Source organism: Sceloporus undulatus, chromosome 5 (assembly GCF_019175285.1).
Source record: "Sceloporus undulatus isolate JIND9_A2432 ecotype Alabama chromosome 5, SceUnd_v1.1, whole genome shotgun sequence".
NCBI lineage: Eukaryota > Metazoa > Chordata > Lepidosauria > Squamata > Phrynosomatidae > Sceloporus > Sceloporus undulatus.
Window position 1 is genome coordinate 159,600,109 of NC_056526.1, and position 21,248 is coordinate 159,621,356.

Below are 21,248 nucleotides of genomic sequence, written 5' to 3' on the forward strand. Positions count from 1 at the left end.
TTATTGATTGTAATCATTTGGATCATTTTAGGCATATTTCTGGATCAGAAATATTTGATTGATTGTAATCAATCAATATTTTATTGATTGTAATCATTTGGATCATTTTAGGCATATTTCTGGATCAGATCTTTTTCTTGGTGCAAGCTATATCTATAACCATTACTGTGACTGTAAGGACCAACACTACTACTTATCAGGAGATAAAATCAATGATGTTATCTGTCTTCCAGTAGAGAAACTTTCTTGCATTACTCCCATATTGGCATGCCAAGACAGAGTTCTTAGAGTTTTGCAGGTAAAACTTATTTGTTTATTGCTATTATTCATAGAACTCTTGGGTTTTCCTTCATGAAATGGACAGTTTAATAAACTTACATATTGAGTTAAAAACGCAATATTTACCCTTTGCATGCCATGTTGTTCTTAAATGTCATCTTCCTTTGTCCTTATCGTTATCTGTCCTTTTTGCATTGGTGTAAATGTGCCCGACTGCAGATTAAGATTGTGGCTCTGGGATGGACTGCATGTATTATGTCCCAGTTTTATACTGTACTAAAAGGAGGAACAAAATATTACATTTTAGAAAGTGTTGCTTTTATAAATCCTTCTCTTTCTTTTTATTTAAAATAAGAGGGGGGGAAACTAGTCAAACATTACAGTTAACAGTGTTTCCACTTCTTTTTCCTGAGGGGTCAGATTTGCTATATGAAATGGAAGTTCCTGGTCCACCCGCTGTTTTGGCTTTGAAGGATGGAAATGGAGGTAAGCAGAGTTTACTGATTTTTAGTAACTGATTTTAATAAAGCACACAAGCCTGTATACAGTTATATCTGTGCTAGTCCAAAGCCCAAAGTCTGCCATGTTACTAGTTGTATATTTTCAGAGTTAGTTAGCTCAAGGATTGTAACTACTGTAATATAGTTTTTATTGGGCAAGTGGTTGTATATCTGGTTGTGCACAGTGTAACTGATTTTCAATTGATTGTACAAATTAATTGACTAAGATGTTATATGGCCAGTTATTCACCCTCTTATGGACTCTCTTGCATAGCCATTTGTACAAAGAGGGATTTTCAGTTCCCTAGTGTGAAATTGGATTTGGGTGGATTTTTAATTGTCAAATATCTTTGTTCTAATTAATCATTTTTAATATTGTTATTGGCACATTTCTATAGTGTCAGGAGACTTCTTACCCATCTTTATTTTTAGGAGACTTTTTCATTAAAGTAAATAACTGACAGTTCTGAATCATATAATACAGAATTCTATAAGTTCTATAGAATCCTAACAAATTACTGTTCATAATAATTTTAACTGTTATTATTAGGTGACTCTGGCGAAGAGGTTCTATTTGGAACATCTGATGGTAAAATTGGTCTGATACAGATCACTGGTGTTTCTCCAGTAGAAAAATGGAAAATTGGTAATGAGAAAAAAAGAGGAGGTAAGTTTCTTAACATTTTTCTGCAGATCATGTCATGCTACAGCTGCTGCAGTATGAAAGAAATAGACAACTCCCTTTATCATTGTAATCTAAGATATAACTCTTAAGAAATAACAGGCTCATGGTCTACTCTTAAAAACAATGGAATTTACCATCAGTTTGCTTCTGGCATTCAATTGCAATACATTCACCATGTTGGCTGGAAATGGTCTCTGTCATTATACTTTTAAAAAATGGTTTTGGGAAGCTCTAGATGAAAAACATAATTTTCCTTCCATTTCCTGCATGCCTTTCAAAGTATATATTTTAGTCCTTCCTCCTTCAGTCCCTATGGTATCCTATGAAATCTGCTCTGAAGGGTTACCCTGTCTTCTAGAGCAGATTGTGGATATAGCTGGCTATCATAAAGCAGATTAATCCATTCCACTGACAGTTCCCATTCCATTTTGAAATGGATACTGTCGGATTCCATCCCATAGGCTTAACACAGATCAATGCTGATTTAAGTGTAGGGAACCTCTGTTAGCCTAAACATTGAAATCTAGAATGGTCCTCCCTTTGTGGGCCAAAGACAAAGTAGCGGGGCTAAAAATAAAAAGGTAAATGTATTCCACACTGACAAAGTTGCCAATTCGTGTCTGACCATAGGGGGTGGACCGCTCTCTTGATCACCTTCCCTAAAAATGGCAGCAGTGAGACAGGCCGATAGTTATTTCGAATTAGGGGGTCGAGGGAGGGCTTTTTTAATAAAGGTTTCACAATGGCCGTCTTTAAACTAGATGGTAAACGGCCCTCCCTGAGAGATGAGTTAACAATTTGGTGCAGCTGTAACTTCCAATAACATGCTTAACAGTAGGATTTCAACCTTTGGAAAGGGAAAAAAACTTTATGAACACTGAGATGCCACAAAACAATGATGTCCTGGGGAATTGGTCTTGGCCCAGAGAGTTGGGTTGGGACACCATGTGGAGTAGAGATCCCCCGCCCCAATTTAAGACATCTGTTTTGTTAGTTTTTTTCTGTTAAATGCAGGTAACATACAAGAATCTGCATGAAGCCAAGTTGTATCTAGTTAAAAAGAGGCAAATTTATATCCCTGTGATTTCATAGTTGTAAAAAAAATGCAACTGGATAGAAATAATGGAACATCAACAATTAAAAATATTCAGATGACAGCATACTACTAACCGAAAATAGCAAAGACTTGGAATGATTACTAAAGAAAGTCAAGGAAGAAAGTGCAACGGCAGGTTTACAATTTAGCATTAAAAAAACAAAGATAATGACCACAGATTATTTATATAACTTTAAAGTAGACAATGAAGACATTGAAATAGTTCAAGATTTTTCATAGCTTGGCTCAGTCATGAATCAGAATGGAAACTGCAGTCAAGAAATCAGAAGACCATTTAGGACCTGGAAGGGCAGCTGTGAAGGAGCCAGACAAAATCCTGATATGTAAAGATGTAGCACTGAATTCTAAAATTAGGATTGTCCATTCCCATCATACTTCCCATTTCTGTGTATGATTGTGAAATCTTGACAGTAAGGAAAGCTGACAGGAAGGAAATAAACTCATTTAAAATATGGTGCTGGAGAAGAGTTCTACAGATACCATTGACTGATAAAAAAAGAAATAAATGGGTCTTAGAGCAAATTAAGCCTGAAGTCAAGATGACTAAGGGCCAAAACAGATGGCTCTACGCCGTCCCTTTGAGCGCCAGATTAGGGCCATGGAAACCACAAAGATTATTGCATACTGACTGGGATTTCTGGGAGTTGTAATCCAAAAAAATAACCCTTTCAAGCTTGGTTCTCACCAGAGAATAAACAAGAAATAAACCAGAATCCAAATGGATAATCCGCAACCAAAACCAACACACTAGAGGATGATACATACAATGCCATGTGAATGTAATTCCTGTTAATAAAGTAATGCCCTAGATTCATGTTACTTCAGTATAGAAATAGATTGGTGAAACGAACACATTTCCCCACAGCATCTATATGTGTGTGTTCATGTATATAGGTGTTAAACTTCTGTGAATTCAGGTTTCAAACTAATTGTTGGGTATGGCCAGTTTACATTTCATATGGAAGAAATATCTTGTCATGTATACTGTCTTGTTTGCTATGAAAGGGACATGTGACAGAGGATGTTTGTCTGTGCATAAAATAACTAACCCACAATATGTTATTATAATATTCAGTATGGGATTGTTTTTGTAAAGTACCGGTAGCTGATCTCTTGCCTTTTCTGGAGTGAGAAAGTTGTTCTTTTCCAGATCAGGTGATGGTCAGTGATATTGGTGTGGCATACATTGCTATAAAAATTTAAAAGATGAAAGTGTATTCTAGTTTGAATTGGATACATGTTTCATTTTATGTTTTCCAGGGGTCTTATGTATGGACAGCTTTGACATTTTGGGAGATGGAGTTAAGGAATTGCTTATTGGTCGAGATGATGGAATGCTAGAAGTCTATAACTTTGAAAATTCAAGGAGCCCTGTTCTCAAATATGAATATGTAAGTTTATTGTGGAAACTTATTGCCTTATGTAAGAATGTATTAAAATACATTTTTAAATAAAAAAATGCTCTGTATTAATTTTTTTCTACATATTTTCTCCACCATAATTTGTAAGAGCTTATGCTAGTGTTTGGATACAGGTTTGGTCACAACTGCCTAAGGATGATTCCCGTATGTATTATATATATTTGTACCATACTCATCCACTTTAATTATATTCTATCTTTACCTCCAGATTCAGGATTTAAGCACTAGATGTTGTCCAGCATTGATGTGCTAAAGTTAATAGAAACATAGCCCGAAAAACCCACCAAAAAACATTAATAGAAACATTTCACTTAAATGTCAGAGATTCAGACTATGACCCAACAAAAACTGAGTCTTGTATGCCTAGAGTGAAATCAGTTTAAAGTCCCCTCATACTTAGCAGTGTGATTGTGTGGGTATAAGTTTGCCGATAATGTTAGCATAGCTGCAGAATTCCTCCTGAGAATGTTCAAGGATCATATGTGGTGTACATATGTTCTCCATGTGCAATATGATGTATTGACATGTAACAGTCATCCATTTTAGGTTGTTTTATTCAGTGTCTTACAAGATGATCTAAGAATACGACTCAATGACTTGAATGTTGGTTTTCCATTCCTTATATCCTTTGCCTTTTCTACCTCTCCATTTATAATTCTGTTTTATTATTAAGCACTTGTCTTCCATGTGTTATCTCCATAGCCAGTGCCATGGCACTGTTGAAAATCATGTTTTAAAGCTGTGCATGTTTTCCTTCACAATAGCTACAGCTTTTAAAATATTGAAATAGGAAATCTAGGGGAGAAAAACTGTACTTCATTTTTGTCTGCGTTTTATTTTTAGGCCTTTTCAGAAAGTGTCACATCTGTCCAAGGTGGCTGTGTGGGGAAAGAAGGCTATGATGAGATAATAACAGCAACATATTCAGGTTTCTTTTAAAAATTGTTTCAAAAAACATGGATGTATCTATCATACATTTAAGAGAAAAAATAATTGCAATATTTTTTATTTGAGTTAATGGAGTTAATGAGTTAATGGAGTGAAACTTATTTTTTCATTATACAGGTTTATGAAAGAGTGGCACAATTTTTACCTAGTTACTTTGGCCCGGTACATACCTTCTTGAAGGTCCAGGCTGGCAGTGGCGGTTTTTCCTCCGGAGAGAAGCCGCAACTGCCAAACCACTCAGCTTCCCGCTGGCGGAAAAAGAAACTGCAAAAAGCGGGTTCTTTTTAAACTGGAGTGGCAGCATAACAAGTGCGCCACTGGTGCACTTGGTTACATAAGTGCTGCGTGGCGCCGTGCAGTTACTGCACGGTGCTTACATAACAATTGCGGCGCCCATGTATACAGGGCACTGCCATTGTTACGTTGCCGTGATGTCTTAGGATTAGGGAGCCATGTACATGGTGTGCATTCCCTAACCCTAACGCCGGCACTGGTACGCCGCATGTTGGAGGTTTGTACCGCGCCTTTAATACCCTTTCAGATTCTTTAAAGGATACTGAGTTGCTGAAAGACATCCTGTGCATTTTGTGGCAGAGTAACACTTTGAACCTGGCTTTCTTATGAATTCAAAGATATAGCCATGTTAGTCTGTAGAATCAGTATGTGGAGAGATCTTGTAGTATCTTTGAGACTATCTGAAAGAAAGAAATGGGCAGCATAAGCTTTTGTAGACTTCAGTCGTAGACTTTAGACTCTACTTCCTCTGAGGAAGTAGACTGAAGTCTAGGACTGAAGTCTATGAAAGTTCATGCTGCCCATTAATTTCTTTCAGTTAGTCTCAAAGGTACTTCTTATGAATTGTTCACCCTTTCCAAAATTATCTGTTCTTGAGGATATGGCACTATTGCCATGATTACAAGTATGCCCCAGCCCACCTTAACAGCCGCAAGCCACATCAAGCAAAGGAGATCTTTTCAGCTGTTTATGTTAAGTCCAGGAACGTGTGCTCCATGGTCTTACAGTAAATACCTAATGGGCAAACAGACCTGCACAATATTCCGGCTTCGGGGCGGCGTGGGGGCGTGGCTTTTAGATGCCACATGTCCCGATGCCACCCCCAAGCCAGCTTCCGCTGTCTGCCTGACCACACAATGGGCAGCATTGCAGTGCTCCGGCAGCTCGGTGTTTATATGCCACATGCTACAGCAAAAAACCCCAGCTTTTTGCTGGCTCAAAAAAGAGCGTCTTTCTGCCGCTTTTTTCTTAAGCTGGCAAATAGTCAGATCAGGACTGTGGCATGTGGTTGCCGCATCCTCGATCCGTCGTTCAAAGAGGCAGCATCAAGCCGCCCTTCAGAACCATCTGTTTCTGGTGTATATTTTTAGCCTGTTTATTTTATAATTGTTTTAAGTCTGGAATAATTTAAAACTGAGTTTATTGTTTTACTTGTGTTCCACTTTGATACTGTTTTACTTGTATGCCTGTGATAAATGTGTTCTCCAGCTCAAATTCCCTGAAGTCATTAGTTTATACTAGAAATGCTGGACTCTGAAGTGGAGCAAGCAGAAGATGCTTTGCTATGCTAACTAGAGCTGCATCTGAAGGAGGCATTGAGTCTAGCATGGTAGCTCAGTAGATTAGGTTGAAGTCTTAGACCTAAGATTTCTGGTTGGAACACTGTCACTTGCTATCAATTTGAGAATATCAATTTTTCATAATTATTTATATATCTTTCATAATTATGTGTATATTTCAGGGTGGGTGTCAGGATTAACTACAGAGCCGATTCATCGAGAGTGTGGATCAGGGGATGGATTAAAGCTATCTCATGACATGCAGAACAAGGTTTTATCGTTAAGGTAACAGAACTGTTATATTAAAATGTAATCAGAATATGATCTTTAACATCTATGGAATTTTTTCTGATTACCTGAAAGTGGGAAAAACAAAATCTAAACTTTCAAAACACAAAGTTGTTCACTAGGAAAACTTAAAGCTTACTCAACATTCTTTTGTGTGTGTGTGTGTGCAATAGGAATGATTTGGAACAGTTACAGAACAAGGTGCTTCGAGAACGTGAAAAATACCAGCAATCTTCTCTTTCCAGCACTGCTGTGTCAGCAGTCCCAACATTTAGTATAAATGATAAATTTACACTAAATAGAGATGATGCCAGCTACAGCCTTGTTTTAGAGGTCCAGGCAGCAATTGATACTATCTTGTTACAGGTAAGACATTGTTTAAATCTGCTTTTTGAACTTGGGGCACCTGGAAATTTTTATTTTTACCTCTTTCTTTAATTTGTGAAGTTCTGTTTACCTTACAATTATATAATTGCACAAAGTAGAAAATCATCAGAAATTTTTATTTATGTGGACTACCATACTGCCTGAGAACTCACATGGACACTGGTGCCACATGATGCACTTGTTTAAATCTTTCCATCCCTGTGTCTTGAATGTGGGAGGGAGGTGGGCAGTTACAGTTTGTGTATGAAATTCCTGGCTCCCAGTCAATATTGGGTGTGGCTCTTTGGGACAAAAAATAGCTCACTCTTGAACTAACAGATATGCAAATAAGGAAAGAAATGTGAAGGAAAGCAGAAAGCAAGCATTGCAGCATACATTTTATTGGCAATGATCGAATATATGTTTTTATCACAAGGTTTCTAAGGCAACATAAGTGACCTAAAGAGAGAGAATGACTTTGTAATTACCACAAGTTCACCCTCCCCCCCTTTTTAAATTGTCTCCATAGTGTGATGTTCCAATAGACCTAAAGGATGTGGATAAAAATTCAGCTGTGGTTAGTGTTGTTGATTGTGAATCAGAGGTATGTACAATTCTAGATCTTATCTAGACACTATGCTGAAGATGTAATTAATTCTCTGGAATGTATCCCAGTAAGGTTTTATTGGATAATTTTATAAACTACTTGATTGCAAAATATTGGTTTTGAATAAGAATTTTATCAAAGGTTGAGCAGCCATAAATTCTGTAATCTGCTTCAGTGGTATCCGCTCTGAGGATTTTGAAGGAAGAAGAAGATATAAATCTAGTCAATACTAAATTAAATGTACCTGAATTGATGCATGTATGCTTAGAAGAACAGCCTTAAAAACTTGTTGAGTTTTAATTATGATTATTTTCTGGGGTGGGTGCTGGGTTATTTGTTAAATTGCCATAAGAAAAATTATTTTTTTGAGAACAAGATAAAAAGAATGACAGTATCTTATGAATGTGCACATTATTGGTATAAATGTGGGATTTCACTTTGAGGTATATACCTAATTTAGGTCCAGAACACTGCAGAAATAATCCACTTTAAGACTGCTTTAACTACCCTGGCTCAGTGCTAGGGAATCCTGTGAGTTGTAGTTTATTGTGGCACCAGAACTCTCTGACAGAAAAGGCTAAATGTCTCCACAAAACTACAGTTCCCAGAATTCCCTAACATTGAGCCAGGTTAGTTAAAGCAGTCTCAGACTGGATTATTTTTGTGGTGTGTTTTGGATCTTAGAGAACAAACTATCCTTTCCAGTATCTCAGGTACATTTCTTAACTTTTTTGAAGGACAATAGCTGAGAAGATAAGAAATACACTATTACTAACAAATGGGTGCCTCCTGTTCTAGTAGTTTCCAGATGAGTAACTTACGTTGATGTTGAATCATAAACAAGAGGTATTATGACACCTTAAAAAAAATAAAGAATGACATATTTATTATGGCATAACCTTTATAAACTAAAGCCCATGCAATAACCTGGTTAGTATAAGACTAATTTAGTTGGACATGTTTGCAGCTGGCTCAACAGAAGCAAATTCCCCATCCTGTTCCCCCAAAGGAAAGCCATCCGGCATTCCAATAATGGTACGTAGAGGTTTGGGGGCTTCCAGTGTGAAGTGGAATACTCCCAAATCAGGCAAAAGCACTTTCTGCGAATCGTTTGTGGGAGGTGTCTTGCCTGCTTTACAGGAACTGCCCCACTCCACATCCCACCCCATTTAGCAGAATCCTTCAACCCCATGTGTACCATTTTAAGGGCCTGTTGTTGTTTCATAGGTAGAAGGGGAGTCACTAGGCCAACCATGGCTGGTTTTGAATAAAATTGATATGATCTAGATGGGTTTGGTTATGAACAAAATCATATCTGAATGAAGAATTCCTGTTTTACAAGCTTACTGTTTCCAATGTTCAATCTTCCACAGCCCAATGGCAACTTCCTCCTTGCCACATATCGGTGTCATGCAAATACTACAAGGCTTGAACTCAAGGTAAAATACAGTATAATTTAAACATGTCAGTAGAACTCATTGTTACTTAAATAACAGTGAACATCCTCATTATCTGTTCTTGAACTGTAATCTAAATTACAAACATATAACATGATTAAATATGTCTTGAAAATGATTTTTTATTTTTCTGCTAATGAGTTGATTATATTTTAGAACTTTTTATGTTTGATTATTGATCTAAATTTAAAGAAACTTCATCTTTATTCTTTATTTCAATGAACAGATTCTATCAATTGAAGGTCGGTATGGGACATTGCAAGCGTATGTAACACCAAGAGTTCAACCAAAAACCTGTCAAGTTCGACAATATCAAATTAAGCCACTTTCACTTCATCAAAGGACACATTGTATTGATCGTGACAGGTATTTCTGAGCCCAATTGTATGGTTTTAATTTATATTTAACTTGTTTTTACAAGAGATTTATGGAAGTTTAGTGTTTAGCCAAAACTTTATTTTATAGCATTTGTCATGAAAACCTATGGGGTTGGATTCAGAGCATCTTCATCCAACAATGGTACTAGAGAAAGGTGCTTCCTCTGATAATGGGAGCTATTTTCATCAAAGTCTCCTGTGGATCACTCTATGGAAATTTGTGTTGATGTTGCTGGAAACTGTGTTTGTGTAGTGTACTTTTGTAAAAATATATCTGCTTCCAAAAACTTTTTAAAAGCTGAAGAAAATATAAAAATGGAAAACGATGGTTGCTGAATCAGTATTCTTGTAGATTTCATAGATATCTCTCCTTCTCTACCCTTTTGTGTAAAAACAGTAACATGGGCAAGTACTGTTCAGCTGTTTTATTGTCGTATGTGAGAACATATTGTTAACAACTATGATTTCAAATCTTTTCTCAAAGACAGATCAGGTTTCACTTACTTTCTTGGAATTGGTTCCACATAAGTGTGTAGGAGCAAGACACTAACCTAACCTTGAATTATGTAACAGGCTTTATGTTGCTGAGTCAAACCTTTGAATATGATCTGCCATTACTAAGTCTTGCTTAACAGAAGAATAGAAATTAGTAAAATAAGAGTGGAGATTTATTGGCTCTCTTTGAATCCTGTGCTAAGAGAAAGGCAGGATAATAAATAAAATTTGCAATTGTGTCTTCATGGATCAAACTGTCTTCTAATGACTAACAGTTCTGAGCTTTCTATAGTTTATCAGTAAACACAAATTTTTGTTTTTAGCTTTAGCTACTGTGGGAATAAGTTGGTTACTCTGTCATAACAAATATTCTTTGTTGTTGTGCAGACCCATGAATACACTAACCCTTAAAGGCCAGTTCAGCTTTGCTGAAGTTCACTCCTGGGTTGTGTTTTGCTTGCCTGAAGTTCCTGAAAAGACACCAGTGGGAGAGAGTGTCAGCTTCTACTTTCAGAACACATTTTTGGATACACAGCTTGAATGTACTTACCGGTAAAAATGAAGTACAGTTATTGAAGCACACTGTTTTGTTTAAAAGGTAGCAAACAAGATGCTGAACTGTAGATATCAATCGTGCATAGGAAAGGTAATGCATGTTCAGGAATCATAGAATCATAGGAATCATAGTAGGATGGAGAGACCGCAAGGGCCATTCAGTCCAACCCCCCTGCCTGCAGGAAATCCAAATCAAATCATCTCCGACAGATGGCCATCTAGCCTCTGTTAAAGACCTCCAGGAAGGAGACTCCACTACACTCCGAGGGAGTTTGTTCCACTGTCGGACAGCCCTTACTGTCGAGTTATTGCATTTAAAATGTTCACTGTTGTCCTTTTACTTAAGTCAGTATGGTTGTCTCTGCAGTTTTTTCTTCTTTTCTGTACCCTTTAATCCTAAAAAATATTTTGTTGGGGAAAGGCCAACTGATTTTAACAGAACTTGTTTCAAAATAATCATACTAGGATTAGAGTGTTCCAAATTTTAATAAGATTTAGAAAGAGTTTCTAAGGTCTAAAATGCACTACAGAAATAATCAAGTTTGAGACCACTTTAATTACCCTGGTTCAGTGCTAGGGAATGCTGGGAACTGTAGTATTATTGCGGCACCAGAGCTCTGTCAGAAAGGCTCAGTGTCTCACAAAGCTAGTTCTCAGAATTCCCTAGCAATGAGCCAGGGCAGTTAAAGCAGTCTTAAACTGGATTGTTTCTGCAATGTGTTTTAGACCTTAGTTAGCACTGCAATATATGCAGACTCCAAGGAATAATTTGGAAAGTTTATTCCCCCCCCCCTCCCGGTAGTTTAGAAATAGTATTTAGTCCTCTAAATATATTTCTGGAAATATATTTTTTGTATGAGGAGGAGATAGGGAGATATATGCCCAAAACAGATGAGCCAAAAGTGCCGGTTCCGGACTGCGTTGGGGGTGTGGTGTTTACACGCCACACAACCCTAACATAGCTAGCAGCCATGCCACACCACGCCTGCCTCTTTGCAGAAGAACTGGGCCAAAAAGGAGTGGTAAAATATAACTCCTTTTTGGCACCCGGTTGAGGACCATGGCGGTGGCCCCAATCAGGGCGGGGCACATGAGGCTGCTGCGGTCCTGGGGAAAACAGCAGCAGTGCAGTCTTGGCACAGACTTTTGGGGCTGTCTGCTTCGTCCCATAGTTGCATACTGTTCAGGTTACTGATGTTAAAATTGAAATCCTATACAAGTATTCTTTTACATTTCCAAAATCACGTTATTCTTTTACATTTCCAAAATCCTTCATACAGAAAAGGGGAAGGATACTTCAAATCTGACAATATATCAACAATATCTATTCTAAAAGATGTGCTGTCTAAAGAAGCCACTAAAAGGAAAATTAATCTCAATATATCATGTGGTAAGGATTTCGTTTTTTCTTTTCATTTGAGATACCATTTTATTTAAAAAAAATCATTCAAACTATTTAGTTACTTTCTTGTGATTGTCTTCTAGATATAAATGAGATATCTGTGAACCACACCTTGAAGTTAATTCATCCAAAATTAGAATACCAGCTGATGTTGGCTAAAAAAGTGGAACTAATAGATGCTTTAAAAGTAAGTCTTTGGCAGGCTGCAAAGTTACATGCATTATGGGGGGACTGTTGGTGACAGATTTGCTTGTTTCATGTGTCTTCTGCTTTTGGATGTGTTGGGGTTTTTGTCATCTTCATTAACTTTTTTTGTTTTGCTTTTCTGAAATATAATAATAGATACCCAGATGGAAAATATGCAAGACTAATATGTTAAAAATCATATTCCAATACCAAATACAGCTACAATTCATAAGGAAGAGTCCTTAATTAAGTGGTAGACCATATGTTGTACATGCAAAAAGTCCCAAGAATACTCCTTATCATCTCCAATTAAGATTCACATAGGTGGGGTACAGGCCTAAGCGGCGAGGCTTCCCACCGGCAGAAAAAGAACCCACAAAAAGCAGGTTCTTTCTGTGCCACTGTGGCGGCGTAACAAGTGCACCACAGTGTGCCACTGGTGCACTCGTTGCGCAGGTGCCGTGCGGATGCCGCGCGGCATGTGTGTACAGTGCGTCGCCATTTTGACGCCCTCGTCACGTGCTAGGGTTGTGGGGCGTCTGAAAACAGCGCCCTGAGGCAACCTTAGCACGTCATCAGGACGTGCCAAAGGGCCTGTCTGTTCAGGGCCTCAGTAAACATTGGGAAGGATTTCTGCCACAAACCATAAAGAGGCACTGCTTGTCAGACTAGATAATGCTGAGTCTGATGGGTAAATAGCCTGAACTAGTAAGAAAGTTACCTATTTTGTTTATTGCACCTGTGTTCTGTAAATTGTACCTAACATCAGAATAGTCGTGGATGGATGGTTGCAAAAGTATTCTGGAATGCTTTTTGCTACAAACCTTCCAAAATCTAATCTCAAGGTAGGCAAAGAACAGCTCTCCAGACATTGGATTACAACTCCCATCTACAGTAGCCAGAATAGTGAATGGCAAGGCGTGCTGAAAGCAGCACTCAAATAACATTTGAAGAACTGAACCTTGCCCACCTCCTCTAAACTATAAATTAAAATTGCAATCTTAGAATGTGCCTGTGCCTTAAAATTAATATACTGTGTATGAAAAGCAAAGGAGCCAGCGTGGCATAGTGGTTTGAGCATTGGACTACGACTTTGGAAACCAGGGTTCAAATCCCCACTCAGCCATGGAAACCCACTGGGTGACCTTGGGCGTGTCACACATCATAGCCTGAGAAAACCCCATGAGCCTTAGGTCATCATTAGGGTCTCCATAAGTGGGAAACGTCTTGAAAGCACACATCAACAAAAACGTGAGAAATAAATAAATATGAAAAACCAAATATGATCCTGGTGGAATATTAGGTGGAGCTTTATATGAACTTGTCACTTTGGCTCCAGTAGTACTCCCAAATTCTTGAACTGAGCATGCCACCAAGCCAGATTGTTCCTTGATTCATAGCATATGCTTGTCTGCCTAGATCACTATTTTATACTTGTTCCCCCCAAATAACTGATCTGGTTGATGAATATTTAGGATTTCCTTGGAAGCATGTTAATAATAATAAAATTGAACAGATAGCAACTTCGATATGTGTCCTGTGGGAAACAGTTTACAGTATGGTTATGGAAAAGGTGTTAAGAGATTGCTGTTCCATTTGTGGCCAGAAACTATGAACACCACTTTAGTTAAAAGGCCATGGAAATCTTATCTATTTTCTTCCTGCTTCCTATTGAATCCATAAATCTTAAGCTTGATCGCCTTCTAATACCCTTAACATTTTATTATCTTTCATTTAAGGAGTTACAGGTGCATGAAGGCAATACAGACTTCCTGATTCCAGAGTACCGCAGCATTTTGGAGGAGGCTGAGCAGCTTCTCCAAGAGCACAAGAAACAACCTACATCACTAGAAAGACTTTATGGTTAGTTCATTAACACAGTTGTCTCACTTTTCTCTCTAGTATTGCTTTTGCTTGGTTTGAGTAGTGATGCATTTTCATTATAGAAATGTTTCAGTGCCTTTTAAACTGTGCTTCTATCTACCCTTGATTCGGGAGAGATTCCAGTTTTTAAGGCAGTACTTTAGAACATGCAGTAGCTGCGAGGCGTGCACATGACCTCCCTCAAATGCAGTAGTACTCCATTTCAAATGAAGGAGGAGATGAGGGTTGTGCATTTTGTCATACATGGATCTGTATCTTGGGTTAGTGAATGAAGTCTAGATATATCAGACAAGAATCCTGCTGAGAGCCAGTGGAATGGAAAACTGTAGTCTGTGTTATTCCACAGTATGTGGAGAAGAGGGAAGTGACCAGCAAGTGGAGGGGAGAACAGGGGGAACTGTGCCCCAGCGCAGCCCTGTGAAATGTTTCATACCAGGGAACTGCTTGTTCTTACACAGCCCCATTACAAGTACCTCTGTTAGCAGAACCAGCAGCTCTGCTAGTGCAGTGTCCCAATAAGAGTCTGGCTTTTGTGTGCATCCAGGCTGCAGATTAGAGCTAATGATGAAGTGCAGCTCTTCGACAAGATTCTAAATTTCCTGTGGCCTTCTTATTGCTATCCTCAGTACTACTCTGTGTGTAGTTTCAGAAGAAGAAAGTACATATTGAAGGGCAGAAATTATACATCTGGCACTCACTGAAACGAAAACAAATGCAAATATAAGGTGTCATGTGAGAACATCCTGCCTGCAGAACACTTTCCACTGAAATAAATGACAAACTTGCCATTGAATTTGGTGGGTTTTTAAATACTGTTTTGCATTTCAGATTTCTTAGAAAAGATGCTTAATTTTTCTAGACATTTTGCCACATGTTGCATACAAAGCAACATAATTGCAGAGAAATATCTCATTTTGCACCTTTAATTTTGTACAGTACATTTTTTCTGATTGTTGTTTTAAAAACCCATCTTATGCAAATAATACTAAATCTCCTTCTAAAAACATTTTCAGGTATGATTACCGATCTGTTCATCGATAAATTTAAATTCAAAGGTACTAATGTGAAAACCAAAGTTCCTCTTCTCCTGGAAATTTTGGGAAGCTATGATCAAAGCACACTGCTTGCCTTTTTTGATAGTGCTTCATGAACTGGAAGGACAGAAACAACTATGAAATCTCTCTAAAGTGAATGTAGAAGATGAAGATAGCAACACCAAATCTTTGTTTACAGGATTTTAAATGTAATGCCTTTTTTATTTGTACTGAATGAAGTATATCTAAGGAAGGTCTCTATTTACATTTATTAGGCATTTTTTTAAGGAAAACCCCAACCACTGACTGATGCCAGTTATCACATCCCATACATGAAATTGTATATGGGATTTGTAGCTTAATGATGATTGGTAGGACTAGAAGACTGTTCGTGAAATCTAACATATATATATTCTTAATATATTTTATGCCACATTATTTAGAGAAGAAAGTGGATAACATTCCCAGTTCATTAGCTTTTAAAGAATCTGATTTTGGATTCTGATTTATCCTTGGAAGCTGGAAGATTTTGAGTCTGCGGGTTACATACAGTACTTTCTGTATAAGACAAAGCTGTATTTTGAATCTCACTGTGTTTACTGGCCACAAAGGCATGGCATATTCTGTGCACCATTCTTGCCCAGTATAGGACATTGAGGAAATGCATAGTTCTGAAAATCACAGAATAGAAGGACATACTGTAAATATCCACACACACTCCCTATCTATTGAAACACTATTAGTGCCCATCAGCTATGAGCTGGTGTGGCAGCAGAGCCCCACATTAGCCAGTCACTGAAAAAGGCAGTCTGTTCTTGGTAATATGGCAAGTCCCCTCCCAGATCCAAGATACAGTCTGTCAGGAGCTGTCTATATATAGCACTATCTTATTGATTAAAGATAATTACATATGTAAATAGGAAAGAAGTAATTTATTAGAAATATGACTGGTTTTGTGCTTATTCAGAATCTATTTGATAAATAAAATTTTGAAATCGTGTGTGATATGAACCTTTCTGACCTTCTCCGTACAGTGAATGAACATCAGAATACATTTTTATAGTTTTTTGTGGGGTTTTTGGGCCATGTGGCCATGTTCTAGCAGAGTTTCTTCCTGATGTTTCGCCAGCATCTGTGGCTGGCATCTTCAGAGAATGCTTGCCTGGAAAAGTTGGGTATATATATACTGTGTGAGCCCGGGAAGGCAGGAGTGATTTGCATGTGTATTGTTCTGTTGTATTGTTCACAAACCCTCCTCATTTGAAGTGCTGGAGAAGAGTGCAAATGGGCCCTAGAACAAATCAAGCCAGAAATCTCACTGGAAGCCAAGATGACAAAACAGACTGTTGTACTTTGGCCACATCATGAGAAGGCACCACTCATTAGAAAAGACAACAATGCCAGGAAAGGTGAAGGGAAGCAGTAGGAGAGGGGCCACATGCCAGATGAATGGACTTTGCCAGGGAGGTCACAGGTATGAATGTGGACCTGAGCAGAACACTGAGACGGAGTGGTCTGGTGTTCTAAGTCACTGGGAAGCCAGGGTTCGAATGGTGGCTTGGCCATAAAACCCACTGGGCAAGTCACACTCTCTCAGCCAAGGGATGAAGAAACTGCCAAGAAACAAGGTTTGCCCATTATAGGGTCACCATACAAACAAAAGATGGAGGTGGTCTTCCTTTAGCTTGGCCATGAAACCTTAACTGAATTATTCTGGGCAAGTCACACTCTCTCAGCCTCAGAGGAGGGCAATGGCAAACCCCTCTAGAGCAAACCCTATGATAGGGTGGCCTTAAATCGGGAAGGCCTTGAAGAGGCACACAAGAGGGAGAAAGCAGTGGAGGACAGGGAAAGGTCTAATTAACCATTTGTATGCTGCTCTGATAGCCTTTTGGGTATAAATAAATATATAAATATTATTAAAATGTTATAGTCAACAACTCCCAGGAGGCTTCCTTTCCCTCGCTAGGCCTCACTCCAACTGCTGCCATGGCAACGAGTACAGAAGCCCCGCCCCCGCCTTAGAGGGCCGCCGCCGCCCAGTGGAGCTTTTCGGCCCTCGCGGGCTCCCGTGGCCGTGACGTCAGCAACGCCTCTCTTCCCATTGGCCGATTCAATCGTCGCGGGCTACTTGAACGGCGGGGCCCAGAAAGAGAGAAAGCGAAGAGGACGCGCTGCGGAAGGAAGGGTCCCTCCTCGGCTCCCGATCCCGGCAGCAGCGCCATCATGATGACGGACTCCTCCGCCGCCGCTGCCGCCTCCTCCGATCTGGAGAACCAGGAGAACATCCCTCCGGGGCCGAAGGGGACCGCAGCCGCTGCAGCCCAGCTCCCTGGCGCCTATGGCCAGCGTCTGGCCCTGGGGCTCCTGCAGGCCAACCAGCGCGCCTCCGCCTCCTCTTCCTCCTCAGCCCAGACCCAGGTAGGGAGGGAGGGAGACCCCACCCGCCATTTTAGGAAAGCGTGGCGGGGCTTTTGGAATGGCCTCTCAGAGAAATAACCCGGTTTGGCTCCGCTTTAACTCTGTCTGGCTCTTTGCTATGGAATTCTGGGAGTTGGGAGTTTGTTGTGGGCCCAGAGCGGAGCAGAGCTCCCAGAATTCCATAGCAAAGAGCCACACAAAAGAGTTAAAGCGGAGCCAAACCGGGTTACGTCTCCAGTGTGGATGCAGCCCCTGTTGCCTTATCTTCGCCAGCTCTTTGCCTCTGGAGGGTGAACCTGGAAGGGAGCCTTTTCCTTTCCTTGGGGGCCCTTGAAGAGGGAGGGAGGGAGAGAGGGACAGGGGAGATGAAGGAAGGCCAAGGGCGGTAGGGCCTAGTGGTGGCGGGACCCAGAGAGGCCAGGAAGGGCTTGGGCGCCAACTCTGCCCCAGAGAGGCCTGCATCTGAGGAAGTGGACTGAAGCCCAGGAAAGCTCATGCTGCCAACTTCTTTCTTTCCCAGGGTCACCCGGTTATTTGCAAGTGGACTTCATTAGCTTGGCCATTAAGCTTTTAACTGGGTGGCCCTGGGCAAGCCCCATGCTCCCAGCCTCAAAGGAAGGCAATGGCAAGCCTTGCCAAGAAGAAAACTCCCTTCGCCTTAATGTGGAAATGACTCCAAGGGACACAAAGAATGGCTTGGCCATTAAACTGTAACTGAGTGATTTTGGGCAGCCTCAGGGGAAAGCAATGGCAAACCTTTTCTGAGCAAGTTTAGCCAAGAAAACTCCATGATGGGGCCACCTTTTGTCAACATAAGTCGGAGACAACTTGAAGACACCCAACAAACAATAGTGCAAGTGATCTTCCTTAGCTTGGCCATTAAGCTTTTTGTTTGTTGGGTGCCTTCAAGTTGTTTCCGACTTACGGCAGCCTAAGGTATTCTAAGGTATTCTCTTGGCAAGATTTGTTCAGAGGAAGTTTGCCATTGCCTTCCCCTGAGGCTGAGAGAGTGTCACTTGCCCAAGGCCACCCAGTGGGTTTCATGGCGGAGCTGAAGAAGACCACCTGCAATTCAGAGCTGCTTATCTTACCGCTGTGCTATCCCATTCATGGCTCAGAGATGCAGAGTGGTTTTCCTCTTTGTAGGAAGAAAACCTACCACTACCTTGTAAAGTAGCATGTAGGAAGGTCTTGTAGCACCTTTGAGACTAATTGAAAGAAAGAAGTTGGCAGCATGAGCTTTTGTAGGCCAAAGTCTGCTTCCTATGCCTATGAAAAGCTGCCATCTTTTCTTTCTTTCAGTTAGCCTAAAAGGTGGTACAAGATCTCTCTACATACTGATTCTATAGGCTAACATGGCTGTATCTTTGAATTCTTGTAAAGTAGGTTTAAGTCAGGTTGACTGGCTTGGACCTGGCTCACACCAGCCTGCTCTTGAATGTTTGATTACTAATAGTGAACTCTCTTCCTAGGTCCCACTCTCCCAAATACCTTGGAGTACAAATGATGAGAACTGTCTCGGTGTCCCGCTGGGCAAAATGGGGAACAAGCAGCCCGCCTTCACAATTCATGTGGATGAGCCTGATGCCACCAGGCAGAAGAAACGGATATCCAAAAAGGCCTTGCCTAGTGAAGAGGCCCTGGGCCTGAGGACAGCTGTTGCTTCAGTAGGAACCAGGAAGCCTCTGACACCTATAGACAATCCAATGGATCTCAGTTCTGGTAGAGGCTATATTCTTTCATTTCCGCATAAGCTTTGAATAGTAGTACTTGCTGATCACATGAACATCATGTTTACAGTTGGCCCTCCATGTCCACAGATTTTTTTATCCATGGAGTCAACCATCCATGGCTTGAAAATATTCCAAAAGGATATGAATTCCAAAAAGCAAACCTTGAATTTGCTAATTTATATAAGGAACACCATTTCACTATGCCATTGTATATAATGGGGCTTGAAATCCACGGATTTTGGTATCCGTGGAGGATCTTGGAACGAAACCCCAGCAGATACCAAAGGCCCATTGTATGTGTAATGGGAGTCTTTGATGTGTTCAGGAATTTCCTGTTTATATGTGATGCTGTTGAGTCTTGACAATTCTAATGAATCCAAATATAATAGATTTCAGTAATAGGAGAGGTTCGTACACCTTGTAACTAAAAACCAAGTTAACATCTGATGGTTTCTGGCTTTGAAAAACAAAAACTTTCTAGTTGCTTCTACAGTGGGCCCTTGGTATATCTGCTGGGGTTTGGTTCCAGAATCCCTCATGAACACCAAAATCCACAGATGATCAAGTCTTGTCAAATAAAATGTTGTAGTAAAATGGCATCCCTTATACAAAATGGCTAAATCAAGGTATGTTTTTTGAAGTTTTATATATTTTAACAATATTTTCAAGCCGTGGATGGCTGAATCCATGATTATGGAGGACTATACATCTATTATAGAAGCCAACAGCTTTGTTGCAACAGCAGCTGTCTATGCAAGGCTGTACCAGGCCAGCCACTGTTATGTTTCAGGAGCATATTCTGGAACCAAATTATTCTCATGTCATTTAAAGATTTAAACTTAGACCAGTATGTTTATCCCTTTGAAAGCTAATTCAGTTGTGGAACTAGAGCAGCATCCCCCATATGTCTTGAATGGGGCGGGAGAGTACACCTTAAGTTGCCTTCCCCCAAAATACACCTTTGATCAAGCACCATTCTCTCATCCTGTTCCATGTTGCTGAACACAGAAGTCCTAAGGGTTGCAGTAGATTAACAGTAAATGTGCTGTCCCTTAATTTGGTATCCGCTATTCTTGCCTGTTGCAATATCACACCAAGCCTGGCCATCGCAATCTTAAAGTGAGAGCGCATTCAGACATTTCTCTGGAAAGAACTTTGGTTCTCACAAACCTGTCTAGTTTGTGAGGGAGGTGAATTTAAGGTCATACAGGCAGTAAATCCTTGCAGCTGTAATTCTCTGGATTTGTGGTCATTTCAGGAATCACATAATGTAAAACAATACTGTAATTATGACTGGAAGATGCACACCATGTAGAGTTTGAGCACAAATTTGCCTTGCTGCTTAAGCAGGAGTTACAGTTTGTCACTAAAAACTTGTTCAAGTCTATACCAAAAATTGTATTATGGTATGAGGACAATTTTGGTCTAGAAAGAATAAAGTCTCTGCTTCATAGCAACCGCTACCTGCCTTACAGATAAGTTTCACCTTTTGATTTATGTATATTTTGGATTTTAGGGTCACCAAGTATTATGGATATGTCAATAGTCCAAGAGACAGAACACAGAATTAATGTTAATCATGTACCAGATTACATTGAAGACATCTATAAATATCTTAGGGAAATGGAGGTAAGAACAATTCATATACATGGGGGTGTAGTATTCTACGTCATCAATTCCCATCCCCTCTAACATTGTGCCATGGACTGACATGGGATTCTTCTAGTTTCACAGACATGTGAAGTTGGTATGTTTAATCATCTTTCTGGAGTTGCAGCATCATACCTGATTCCTACCTTGTGCACGATCCATGCCTTGGGCTTATTGCATGAAGTCCATAGAATGTTGTTAGGACACAGAATGAAAACAGACAGGCTTGTGTCTTCTAGATGCTAATAGTTGTAACATTAGTGGACTTG

General features: G+C 39.8%; 2 protein-coding genes across 3 annotated transcripts in view; both read left to right on the forward strand.

Annotated features, from left to right (window-relative positions):
• The window catches only part of BBS7 (Bardet-Biedl syndrome 7), a 24,263-nt gene extending 8,088 nt beyond the window's left edge, over nucleotides 1-16,175 (forward strand). The window contains exons 5-19 of the mRNA XM_042470346.1: nucleotides 112-298; nucleotides 693-765; nucleotides 1,330-1,446; nucleotides 3,842-3,972; nucleotides 4,846-4,930; nucleotides 6,707-6,809; nucleotides 6,986-7,178; nucleotides 7,708-7,782; nucleotides 9,159-9,224; nucleotides 9,469-9,608; nucleotides 10,502-10,666; nucleotides 11,950-12,059; nucleotides 12,155-12,258; nucleotides 13,997-14,120; nucleotides 15,155-16,175. Of these exons, the coding sequence (XP_042326280.1) occupies nucleotides 112-298; nucleotides 693-765; nucleotides 1,330-1,446; nucleotides 3,842-3,972; nucleotides 4,846-4,930; nucleotides 6,707-6,809; nucleotides 6,986-7,178; nucleotides 7,708-7,782; nucleotides 9,159-9,224; nucleotides 9,469-9,608; nucleotides 10,502-10,666; nucleotides 11,950-12,059; nucleotides 12,155-12,258; nucleotides 13,997-14,120; nucleotides 15,155-15,291 (1,810 nt within the window). The 3' untranslated portion in view covers nucleotides 15,292-16,175. The remainder of the gene's footprint in view (nucleotides 1-111; nucleotides 299-692; nucleotides 766-1,329; nucleotides 1,447-3,841; nucleotides 3,973-4,845; nucleotides 4,931-6,706; nucleotides 6,810-6,985; nucleotides 7,179-7,707; nucleotides 7,783-9,158; nucleotides 9,225-9,468; nucleotides 9,609-10,501; nucleotides 10,667-11,949; nucleotides 12,060-12,154; nucleotides 12,259-13,996; nucleotides 14,121-15,154) is intronic.
• A 1,136-nt stretch (nucleotides 16,176-17,311) lies between these two features.
• Nucleotides 17,312-21,248, forward strand: part of CCNA2 (cyclin A2) — an 8,597-nt gene continuing 4,660 nt past the window's right edge. For both annotated transcript variants that reach the window (XR_006104311.1, XM_042470888.1), the window contains exons 1-3: nucleotides 17,312-17,596; nucleotides 19,069-19,318; nucleotides 20,846-20,958. Coding sequence is in view for 1 of the 2 variants with exons in the window: in XM_042470888.1 (XP_042326822.1) it covers nucleotides 17,402-17,596; nucleotides 19,069-19,318; nucleotides 20,846-20,958 (558 nt within the window). In the remaining variant the exon portion in view is untranslated. The remainder of the gene's footprint in view (nucleotides 17,597-19,068; nucleotides 19,319-20,845; nucleotides 20,959-21,248) is intronic.